Source organism: Zalophus californianus, chromosome 4 (genome assembly GCF_009762305.2).
Source record: "Zalophus californianus isolate mZalCal1 chromosome 4, mZalCal1.pri.v2, whole genome shotgun sequence".
Classification (NCBI taxonomy): Eukaryota; Metazoa; Chordata; class Mammalia; order Carnivora; family Otariidae; genus Zalophus; species Zalophus californianus.
In genome coordinates, this window is record NC_045598.1 from 50,466,260 (window position 1) to 50,479,024 (window position 12,765).

The 12,765-nt window shown below is 36.9% G+C and overlaps 1 protein-coding gene across 7 annotated transcripts in view; it reads left to right on the forward strand.

Annotated features, from left to right (window-relative positions):
- The window catches only part of PATJ (PATJ crumbs cell polarity complex component), a 349,292-nt gene that overhangs the window by 139,823 nt on the left and 196,704 nt on the right, over nucleotides 1-12,765 (forward strand). For all 7 annotated transcript variants that reach the window (XM_027607398.1, XM_027607438.1, XM_027607423.1 and 4 more), the window contains one exon: nucleotides 3,646-3,723. In XM_027607398.1, the coding sequence (XP_027463199.1) occupies nucleotides 3,646-3,723 (78 nt within the window). The remainder of the gene's footprint in view (nucleotides 1-3,645; nucleotides 3,724-12,765) is intronic.

Consider the following 12,765-nt stretch of genomic DNA (forward strand, 5'->3'; position numbering starts at 1 on the left):
TTTGTATGTCAAGGCATACAGGAAATAATATTTGTATGGCAACCTGGGCGAACAGATGTTTGGCGGCCCTGAGGGTGGGGGCGGGGCATCAATACATTTTGACATACTTGTAACCTGCCTGCTCACAGGGGGCTATAAGCTCACCCCTCTGGGGCATCTCTGCTGGGGTGCGCTCTGTTGCAGTATGACCCCTCCCAGTCTTAGTGCTGTGTTTATACCGACAAGACTCACTGAGAATGATGAACTGAGTAACGTCTTCTCATTTTCATACAATTTGAAATTTGGGGGAATACACTTTTTAATTCTTGTTTTTGGAATCCACCTTTTAGCTCTTAAAATATTGAGAAGGTCGTTGAGGCTATCACTTTTATTTCTGGAATCTGAGTTCTGTAGGAAAATTGGCCAGATTATTCCTTGCCAAATGGTACTTCAAACCCAAAGAAACAGTTTTGAGCGAGAATGAGCCAATTACTTGATACCTTTAGGTGGCCACTTGTGACTGCCCTGCCAAAAAATATTCAAAGCAAAAAAAAGGAGGATATAAAGTCAACCAAAAAGTCCAAGCATGCATTTAATCCATCCTTTGCTGGTGAGCTAAGGTGGAAATTATCGCTTAGATGACACAAACAGTGCAATTTCTTTCACTGCTCAAAAAAAGAATTAATCTTTTTAGCACCATGTCATGCTCAAGTCACTTACTCCCCATGCAGCACAATAGGCTGCCACATTGTACATTTAGTTCATCAAGCACTGAACTATCTCTGGTTCTAGTGGAGGGAGCACATTCAGGTGATGGAGTAAATTTCTGTGTCCATGACTTGTTGCATTTTTTAACAGAAAGTGATTCTTTTTTTTTTTTTTGTAAGATTTTATTTATTTATTTGACAGAGACACAGCGAGAGAGGGAACACAAGCAGGGGGAGTGGGAGAGGGAGAATCAGGCTTCCTGTGAAACAGGGAGCCCGATGCGGGGCTCAATCTCAGGATCCTGGGATCGTGACCTGAGCTGAAGGCAGACGCTTAATGATTGAGCCACCCAGGCGCCCCACACAAAGTAATTCCTGTTGAATGAAGCATTGAAAGGAATCAAGTTCAGTATCTTTGCAGAATGACCCTCTCTTTGGCTTATTTACTGTTGCAAGTAGTATTGGTCATCACAGGAATAGAAAATACAGCCAAATGCTTAATCATTTTCGACCACTTTACATTCAACTTTGAGATTTCCTGCAAAACCCCAAAGAAGTCATTTTCTGACATTGGGATCATCAAAGCCCCTATGTCTAAAGTGCCCTGGTCACATGGAGATTGTCATCAACATCATGAATTGAGCAGTGGTGTTTATATTTGTACTTTTTTTTTTATTCTTTGAGTTATATTTTACTTTTTTATATTTGCGCTTTTTAAAAGATGCTTTCAGCTGGGGCGCCTGGGTGGCTCAGTTGGTTAAGCGACTGCCTTCGGCTCAGGTCATGATCCTGGAGTTCCTGGATCGAGTCCCACATCAGGCTCCCTGCTCAGTGGGGAGTCTGCTTCTCCCTCTGACCCTCCCCCTCTCATGCTCTCTCTATCTCATTCTCTCTCTCAAATAAATAAAATCTTTTAAAAAAAAGATGCTTTCAGAGTATCACCAACACATTACCTTTTTAAGCTTTTTCTCCTGAATTCTGCTGGAAAGAAATGTGCGTATCCACTTAGATTTATTTGGCAAATGCTTACTTGAGAGCAGAACTGATGATTTATACTGCACTCCGCTATAGAAAGTTTTTATGCCAGGGTATTCCCCCCCTCCCACTTAATAACATAACTACATTTCACATATTATTTTTCCACATTTCAAGACAAACCTGTTTGAAATTGGGACCATCATTAAATTTCATTAGATTTATTATCCTATGCTGCTTTCTATTCCCCTGTATTCCATTTGTTCTTCCCTAATACCATGGTTTCATAATGGCACCTTTTTAAACTTCATATTAAACATATAAAAATACAGTTTTTACTTTCACAAGAAACATGCTGTCTTCTACTTTTATTAAAGATGCAGTCTTGGTGAGCCTTTTGTCTTCCAAATTTGGCTAATGATACATTTACAGAGATTTATTTCTGTGCTATTCAAAAAAACAGTGTAAACCTTACGGGTGGCAGCTGACATTATTTCCCATCCCAGAGCTTCTGCTGTTCAGCTTCAGCTGGTTTTTTCCATGGTTTGAGAAAGTAGGTCCAGTGTGGACAGGTATTCTGCTTTGTGAGGAAGGCTGTTTTAAGATTCGTCAGGACAAGAAATACCACCAGGTTTTGAACTTGGGCCTTTCTTTGATGGTCCCAATATTAGAAAAAGACTTCTTTTGGGGTTTTGCAGAAAGTCTCAAAGTTTAATGAATTCGGACATGGACTTGGATTGTTGTTTGTATTAAATAGAGGAATAAATACTAAGCACTAACAGAGTCTGTTCACATACAAAACATTAAATATATGTTGATCAGTGTCATTACTATTTTCTTTCTATCTATCTATAAGGAGGCTCCATGCCCAATGTGGGGCTTGAACTCATGACCCTGAGATGAAGAGTCATGTGCTCTACCAACTGAGCCAGCCAGGTGCCTCTGTTGTTTTTTATTTTTATTTAAATGAAACATTCCTGAGACTTTCTCATTTATTCCAAAATTAGTTTATTTCTTTAGACTCTATATTAAAGGTGAAGAAAATTTAATCTTAAATTGCATTTAGAGAGAGGTGTTTTGCTCTGTTTTGTTTTGTTTTTTAAATTACCCCTAGGCAGGCAGTTTCTTTACATTTCTGGGAAAGGAGATTTTTTTCTTACAACCTTCATGTCTGTCATCAGATTCTATGCCAAGATTATTTGTGTTAGCTATTTGAGGAGCCCTAAAAAAAAAAAAAAATCACTAAAAATTTTATATTTTCCCAGGATGTTTCATAGATTGTTTTGTAAAAAGAAATGAGTCAAAAAGTAAACTATGCTGTTGGCACCATTGAGAATTAAACGTATTTCTATGAAATGGAACTATTTTGTTCATGTATAAACATTTATTGAGTGCAACTATGTAATAGGTTCTTTCTGAGCACTAGGTATAGTGATAAATCACTAAATTCCAGCTCTCATTGAGCTTTTATCCAGGGATGTAAATAGATTTGTAATTTATCTTCATGCTAACAGTAATAGTGAAATATTTATTGAGTATGCACAGTGTACTAGATAACATACTTGAATTGGGATACAATAATGAAATAAGGTAAAACTATCAAATGATGCATCTTGTGTTCTAGGGAGGGGTTTATGTAGGTCACCCCTAAAACTATTTTGCAAAATGAGATGTTTGGATGACAATCAGTATTGGGATGATTTTTTTTTTTTGTCATCTTCACTTTCACTTTCTGGATCTACACATATTGTGAGTTTATCGTTCTTTGATGTTACACACACACACACACACAATATTTTGGGTAATCTAGCTTGTAATACTTTTCAAATTGTATTGTTTGCTTTGAATTATACTTCTCATGTCTTTACTTTCTAGATGAAGTTAGAGACTTAGTTAAGATTTTAACTTTAAAGATTAAGAAATGTAATGATTGTGACATTTAAATGTTTTATTCCTTCTCCCCCCCTTTTTTTTGTGGTCATAGGTCATTCCTAGTGTGCATAACAAGGCTAACAAAATCACTAATAACCAGGACCAAAACACTGAAGAAAAAAAAGAAAAGGTAACTTGAACCTCTCAAGCCTTTAAAAAATGGTTTTGGTGTCTTTTTGCCTATCTGAGCTGCAGTTAATGAGAATGGTGTTTTGACTAGTTATCAGGCAAGAAGGACTGTGTTATAATGTTTCCTTCCTATGAATATAACTGGTTCTGGCCAGGATGAAGGCCAGAAACATAGTGAAACATAGGTGCAAAGATGTGATAAAGCACCAATCATCCCTCGTCATCGTTGTCTGTCTTTCCTGTTCAGTTGGGCTAGTTGTCTGTCCATTCCCAGAAAATGCCTCTTACTCTTGGGAATTTATGGGACTTTGATCTTGCTGCTCTCTCAGCCTGGAAATCCATTTCCCACATTGCTCCTCCTTTTATCCTCCAAGGAGGAGCTCAAAGTTATCTCTACTGAGAAAACATTCCTTACCATCAGTCAAAATTAGTTATCCATTCCTGTTCTCCTGCCTCTATCTATTCTAGCAGTTAAGTCGATCTAAAATTTATTTTAGGATATGCTATTAGGTAGGGATGAATTTTTATTTTTTCCTCATAAAGAGAACTATCCTGCTATTTAAAATAGGTCCGCCTTTACCTACTGACTTGCAGTGCAACTTGTACTAGCTCAGGTTATCAGGAGGGGTCTGCTTCTGAGTGTTCTCTTTGTTTCCCGTGTCTATCCCAGCACAAATGCTGTACTAGCTCAGTTCTTAAAGCCTAATAGTAATGAATGTTGTTTTCTATTAGAGCAATTTCCTTTACATGTTTATTCTTCTTTAGAGGTGTCTTACCTATTTGTATCCTTGTTCTTTTCCCTATGGATTTTAAGACTAGCTTGTCAAATTCCACAAAAAAATCTCTTTGATGATTTTGATGGGAATTGTATCATATGTGTAGATTAATTTGTAAAGAAGTTATATCTTTGTGGTATCAAACCTTTTTAATCATTTACATGGTATATCTGTTTATATATTAAATTCTTTTTTTTTTCAATTTTATAATTTTCTTGAGAAAGATATTGTAAATCTTTGGTTAATTCCTAGATACTCTTACATTTTGTATTGCTTTTAAGTATTTTAAATTGCATTTTCTGTTTGTTGCTAGTATGTAGATGTAAAATTGATTTTTTATATATTTATTTGACATCTTGTAACATTATTCCATTATTCCTTTTTTTAAATCTTTTTAAAAATTATTTATTTGAGAGAGACAGAAATAGAGCATGAGCAGGAAGGAGGGGAGAAGCAGACTCCCCACAGAACAGGAAGCCCGATACAGGGCTGGATCCCAGGACGCTGGGATCATGACCTGAGCCAAAGGTAGACGCTTAGCCAACTGAGCCACCCAGGTGCCCCCCATTATTCTTTTATAAAATAAAATAGTCCAATGCAGAACACTGGAAAAACTGAAAGACTGAAACAGATAAAATCACTCATAAACCCACCGCCTAAAGATAAACTTACTAAATATTTTAAATACCATATGTAGAGCCTTCTAGGGTCATTATGTCCTCTATAAATGTATATAATTTTAATAAGAATATGGATCTCAAATTCTAATACTATGTAGAATTTTATTTCTGGATTTTCTGTATGGGTAATAATAATCACTCTGGATAAAGGCAGTTTTCTTTTCCCCTTTTTTCCAATCTTATTATATCCACTAAAACCACTATGTTTAATAAGTAATAATAGCTAACATTTTTGTTGTTTTTCCTCCTGATATTTAAGAAATTGCTTTTAATACTTCACCATCGAATATGATGTGTGCTGTAAATTTTTGTAGATAATCCTTCAAGTTAAGGAAGCACCTCTTTCATTCTTATTTTGCTAAGAATTTTTTTTTTAAGATTTTATTTATTTATTTGACAGACACAGCGAGAGAGGGAACACAAGCAGGGGGAGTGGGAGAGGGAGAAGTAGGCTTCCCGTAGAGCAGGGAGCCTGATGCGGGGCTCGATCCCAGGACCTTGGGATCCTGACCTGAGCCGAAAGCAGCCGCTTAACGACTGAGCCACCCAGGCGCCCCTTTGCTAAGAATTTTTATCATGAATGGCATTGGCATTGAATTTTATCAGATGTATTATCCATTCACTGAAATAATTGTGTATGTATACATTTTTTCCCCTTGAATCCCTTAATGTGGTAAATTACATTAATAGATTTCATAATCTCAAACCAATCTTGAATTCTTAGATTAACCTTAATTTGATCATTTTTTTTCCCACCACATTGCTGGCATTATTTCCTTTACGATTTTTGCATCTGTGGCTAGGAATGAAATTGGCCTGGAATTTCCCATTTAAGTACTATTCTATCTGCTTTTGAATATATGAGACTGCTAAAATGAATAGTAGGTGTATTTCTTCTTTTTTAGTTCTCTGAGCATTTGTGTAAAATGGTAATTATTCATTCCTTAAGTCTTTGGTCACACTAGCCTGTGAAGCCATTTTGGGCCTGTGTTTTCTATGTGGGAAAAATCTAAAATGCTTATTCGTTCTTTAATAATTATGGAACGATTCAGATTTTCTATTTCACCTGGAGTCAGTTATGGTTATTGATTCTTTTCTAGGAATATTGATATCACTTAATTTTTTACATTTGTTGGTATAAAGTTGTTTATCTTTTTTTTTTAAGATTTTATTTATTTATTTGACAGCACAAGCAGGGGGAGTGGCAGGCACAGGCAGAGGGAGAGGGTAAGCAGGCTCCTCACTGAGCAGAGAGCCTGACAGGGGGCGCGGTCCTAGGACCCTGAGATCATGATCTGAGCTGAAGGCAGAGGCTTAACCGACTGAGCCACCCAGGTGCCCCAAAGTTGTTTATTAGCTTGAATTATCCATGCTCTATCCATAGTTCCTTTCTTTTTTTTTTTAATATTTTATTTATTTATTTGAGAAAGAGTGAGAACTAGAGAGAGAGTGAGCACACACACAGAGGGAGAAGGAGAGAGAGAAGCAGACTCCCTTCGGAGCAAGGAGCCCGATGCTGAACTTGATCCCAGAACCCTGGGTCACCCAGGCGTCCCTATTCTGCTTAATTTGTTCTCATCTTTATATTGCCTTACTTTGGTTTTCTTCTTCTACTCCCCCCACCCCACCATAATCTTTAGATAGTCGTAGAGTTTATTAATTTTTTAAGACCATACATTTCCTTCTAAGTCACTCTTTACATCCCAAGATTTTAAGTTGAGTATCTATTATTCAGTACTGTTCTATTTTTAGTCCCCATAATTTCTTTTTACCCAAATTTATTTAGAAATGTATTTTTAAATTTCCACGTGAATGGTTTTAAAAACTTATTATTTCTAACATATTTCAATTATAATCAGAGATTGTGATTTATGTAACATTCTTTTACATTAGGTGAGACTTCTTATGGCCTACCACATTCTCAGTTATCTAAATGTGTATCTGTGATTTAAAAGAATAGCACAGTAGTTTTTCTTTTGGAAGATTTTATTATTAAGTAATCTCTACACCCAACATGGGACTCAGACTCACAACCCCAAGATCAGGAGTCGCACCGACTAAGCCAGCCAGGCACTCCTAACATGATAGTTATTGGGTATAGGTTTATATACAAAGTCACTAGAGCAAATTAATTAATTAAGTTATTCAGATACTCTACATACTTACTGGCATTTTTTTGGGGGGGTCATTGTAATCTAACAATCTCCCATTTTGATAGTAAAATTAGTCTATTTTTCATGTGGTTTTTCAGTTTTTATTTTATACTTTTTCAAGTTAATTTATTAGGTGTCTACAAGTTTTAAATTATCTTTATTCATATGTGACATTATTTAGTAATGCCCAAACATCTATTTCATCTAGTATCACTGAATCTTTGCCAACTTTATTTTTGTGTTTGCCTGGTTTTTAGCTTGGAAATTTTTGAGCCACACACAGAATGAAATCAGGTCTCCAACCTGAGAGAGTCTGAGCTTGTAAGGAATTCTGAGGGAATACCTTTTTTCCTTTTTTCCACTTCAAGCTGTGGTCAAGATTTTGGTTTGTTTCTTTGATTTTTTTTTTTTTTAACTTCATCCATTGTAGGTTTCACCCTGTTAAAGGAATAAAAAAGCTATAACTGAATTGAACACTTGGGAAAACTTTATTTGTGGACATGTACACAGGGCTCAATCAAGGCTCCTTGAGGATTTGGGGGGAAGGGTTCTTAAAAAGGATAAGAAAAAATAACGTTAGATTCCTTACCAAATTATAGGGTTGTATTTTAGCTTGGTTGGCCACCTTCTTTGAATTAAGATTTTAATCACATAGATTATTATCAGATTAGCAGTAGCATATGCTGTGTGTTCAGGATTGTGTAGTTGTTTTTGGCAATCACTAGTAGACACAGATAATATGTAGATTCTGGAAGACCATGGTTATGGCGTGTAGAAATACTAGTTATGTACATGATCCAGGTCATTACTTGCAGAAATCTTTTCTCAGCCTTTGCAAGGCAATAGCCTTTATTTACAGGGATTAAATGTCTAGAAAAATAAAACCAATGCTGACAAAAAGGAGATTAGTAGTTCAAGAGAACGGAGGACCAGGGAAAGGGGCAGGAAGGAGGAGGGATTAAAAAGAGGCACGGAGAAACTTTTGGGACTGATAATTATATTCATCATCCTGATTATGATGATGAATTCACATTGTACACTTTAAAATGTGTGTATTCTTTCATGTCAGTATATCACAATGAAGTTTTCATAGACAAAAATTCCCTGCACTCCTGGAGCTTCCATTCTAATGGGGGCAAGGCAAACAATGGAGAATTCGGTGACTACTACCTTAAAGCAGTTTGGGGATAAGACATGAAGACCCACAAAATGTGGCATCTGAGAGGGGCTGGAAAAGAAGCCCCATGAAGACAGGGAGCTCATCTGTCTCATCATTACTCTGTCTCCATTGCTGAGAACACTGCCCCACACCTCATAGACACATAGTATATGTTCGCTGAATGAGTAAAGGTAAAAACAAAACAAAACATCTCTGGCTTTAGGTCACCAGGAATGGCACATACCCTCTGGGCAAATGCCACCTTCCTGTGCCCCATTTTACCTTATGATTTGGGATTTATGGTTGTTTCTGGCTTTAGTCACATGTTACAAAAGCACATTTTTGAAAGTTTATCTGTCATCTTTTTGTGGTTCAGATGGATTTCTCAGAATATTTAGTCTATCCTCTTGCTAGAATTTTGTCAGTTCATATCTTTTTTTTTAAGTTTTTATTTATTTATTTATTTGTTTGTTTGTTTATTTATTTATTTGACAGAGAGAGAGAGACAGTGAGAGAGGGAACACAAGCAGGGGGAGTGGGAGAGGGAGAAGCAGGCTTCCTGCCGAGCAGGGAGCCCAATATGGGGCTCGATCCCAGGACCCCAGGATCATGTGAGCCGAAGGCAGACACTTAATGACTAGGCCACCCAGGTGCCCCTTGTCAGTTCATATCTTGATTCACAGATCTGAGCATTCATCAAATGTCTATTGGAATCCTATATATAGTGTGGCAGTTAGGACTGCAGCAGTCTGGGGATATAACGTCATAAAGGAAGCAGACAAGGGATCAATCTGTAGGGACATAGGTAATAACCACACACAAATGAATAAACTGGTGACTAATTTAATTACTTTAGGGAATAAGGTAATTTAGTTGATTCAGGATAATTCCACTTAAGATCCCAAGAAGGAAAAAGATAAATATATGGTTCTTATCAATTTTGGCCTGTTCCTTTAAACCAAATTGAATCTCAATACAAAGCAAGGATATTTTCATTCAAATTTTAAAAATGCAGTAAGAGCTCGGTAATAACCAAAAGTCACAAAAGTCGGTCCAGCTGAATTCTTTGGTATAAAGAATAACCACTGAGTTAACATTGCAATGAGAGAAGTCATACCAGTATCTGCTTCTTTGTTACAGGATGATGTTTCAGTGGTTACAAGATTGTACTTAATTGTTTTCAGTGGTTACAGGATGTACTTTACTGTGTCTCTTCTCTGAAATCACAGTTTACATGCCAAGCACTATACTACCTTCTAGAATGATGAAGCATCTTTACTCCAAGAGGTGCACCAATGAATGTGACACGTAGTAAAATAAATAAAAGTATAATTATGATGATAGAAGCATGCGCAGGATGCAGACAGGGGAACCTTCCCAAAGTTGGGAGGTCAGATGATTACAAATTATATTATCTCTTTAAAAAGTATCATTAGAAGTAATTCCTTTTATGCATTATTTCCTCCTTAATACAAAAGCAGTGCATGTTCTCTAGAATTACCTAGACAATCAAAAAAGACACGATAAAAAACACCTGAAATGGGACACTTGGGTGGCACAGTTAAGTGCCTGACTCTTGATTTCGGCTCAGGTCATGATATCAGGGGGCTCCGTGCTCAGCCACAAGTCTGCTTAAGAGTCTCTCTCTCCCTCTCCCTCTGCCCCTTCCCCCAATCACTCCCCGCCAATAAATAAATAAATCTTAAAAAAAAAAAAAAAGTACCTGAAACCAATTACTAGGACAGATGTAGGCTAGAAATCTGAATTTTGGCTTGAGATCATTCACATTTAAAAAAAAAAAGTGTGACTAAGAAACTAAGTTACCCCCCCCCAAAAAAAACCACAAAAGAATACATAAACAGGTCTTGAATAAATTCCTAGTTTTTTTCTTGTTTTGTTTCAGTTCACTATTGTCTGTGCTGTTTCTCATCACAGAGTGTGAAATGACAGGCCATCAGGAGTCATAGACATACAAATATTAACTATATCCTCATAACTCTTTGGTATTTTCCTTCTAAAATTTTTTTCAGGTTTACATCATAATATTCTTTGTCTTAAAGGAGTCACGGACATGAACACAAGTGGGAGACGTTTGTTCACAGAAAAGTAGTCTCCTGTTAGTTCTCTTTTCTTTTTATGTACTACCCAAATGAAAGTGTCGTCTCCCACCAAACATAATAGTCCCTAAAAATACAGTCATGTTAAACTTATAAAAATGTATCTATTCCAAGTAAGTACTTAAACGGAGTACATTTTATTATATTTAAATTATTCCTCTGTAAGGTGTCTATTTCAAGTGAGAAATCTGGACATGCTAGAGCCTGGGGCTAAGGAGAACCTCATGAAGGTTTTTGCAGAGATCAAAATGATTTCTTGTGATCTTCCTGGTGGCACTTAGAATGTTACAGGATGTGCTCTTTGATTATTCTTAACAGCAGCAGGTAATAGTGTTCTCTCATGATATTCCACATTTTGTTAGGTCTCAGAACTAGCTGACAATACTTTGCAATATGTAAATATATCTGTATACATACATAGCATGTAGACATGTGGGGATCATGCAGCATTGTTGTAAATGTTTTTATAGTCTTACATATTTTTGCTTTATATACCACATCAGTAAGATCAAGGATATCAGGAAGAAAGTAGAACTGTTTCTAAATTTAAATCACCAAATCACTTTGATATTGTGAATCTGGATTGTCACATTAAAATGCTTCGGAGTTAGTGGTTTTTGTAAAAATGGATTTTGGTTTTTAATTAAAAGGCTGTCACATCTAAGGTAATGCGAGTTTTACTATTTTCTGGAAAACTCTGGGAATATTAGACTTAACTAATGCTTATTAGTCTCTTCAAACCGATCAAAAAGAGATTTGTTTTTCTAATTTATTAGCACCCTCTGAAGGAAGGAAGATATTTCTCGCAGTGAGATGTAAGGGCTTTCCTCACTTTCAGCTACACAGAGCACTTTCAGCTCCTATCCTGCAGCTTCAGCCATATGACACATGTAGACCCAGAAGTACACAAGCCCCCTGGTCTGTATGTCGAAAAGCTATTATTTCCATTGCACTCAAGACCTGTTAGTATACAAAAACTTAGCAACAGGCAGACAAAGCCTAACAACCTTTGCTGTTGTCTCTCACCCTATAGAGAATAGATCCCTGTAGAACCAATATATAATAGACCCTCAAATACCACTAAATTGTTAGACCGTAACACCAGACTCCATTTATTGCTGCTACTAATGGGAAATAACTTATAGCCCAAGTGCAAATCAGAGCCAAACTTGGCTTAGTATCAGAAACAAAATCATAGGGTTGGAAATAAGAGAAACAGAGTCAAAAAGACAAAGTTCTGTTGCCACTGGGGATTTACTGTGGGTGCCAAAAAATCATGTATATGGGCTTATGCAGCTCATGAATTGCATATTTCAGGCATAACTGTTTAACTGGTTCTGGAAGGTGAGTCTACTTGAACAGACCTCCGTAACTGACAAAATATAATTTAAGAAAAAAAAGTGACCTATAAAATAATGCAAAATGTACATTTATTTACTTAACTCATTAACGAGGGAACCAACAAGATGGTTAGCCTGGTTCAGAGAGAACTGGAGAGAGTGAAGTATTTATTAATTGTTCAAAGAAAGAATGCAGGGGCGCTTAGGTGGCTTAGTCGGTTAGACGTCCGCCTTCAGCTCAGGTCATGATCCCAGAGGCCTCTGATCAAGCCCCACATACGGGGCTCCCTGCTCATCAGGGAGCCTGCTTGCCCTTCCCTTGCTTGCACGCTCTCCTTCTGTGTCAAAGAATAAAAGAAAGAATACATAAGTTAGATTCAAATTTAGATACAAAACTGGTTAACGTCTTACAGGGCAATAAAACCATAACCTTTGGAGTTATCCTTCCTACAGGACTAAAATAATTTGAATCTCTACCAGACAAAATTAATGTGAAATGCTATTGGACAAGAACCTTTTCCATCATTGTCATTTTTCTGGAAGGTAATATGTTAGAAGACCTAATCGGCATGACTGACAACCAGTTATTTACTCATTCAGCATATAGTTAAGGGAGGCCTGCTTTGTACCGGGCACTGTTCTCGGAGTGAGGATACCACACTATTGTTCTTTGCCCTCATGGAGATTACATTCACCTGGCCTCCTTGAATGTACCTTGCTCCAGCCTTCATTGCCACAGAGAGAGCTAGGTCCTCCCTATAACCTTCCCTCATGTGCAGTAGAAAGATGCCCCAGGTATATGGCAACCCACATTCAAA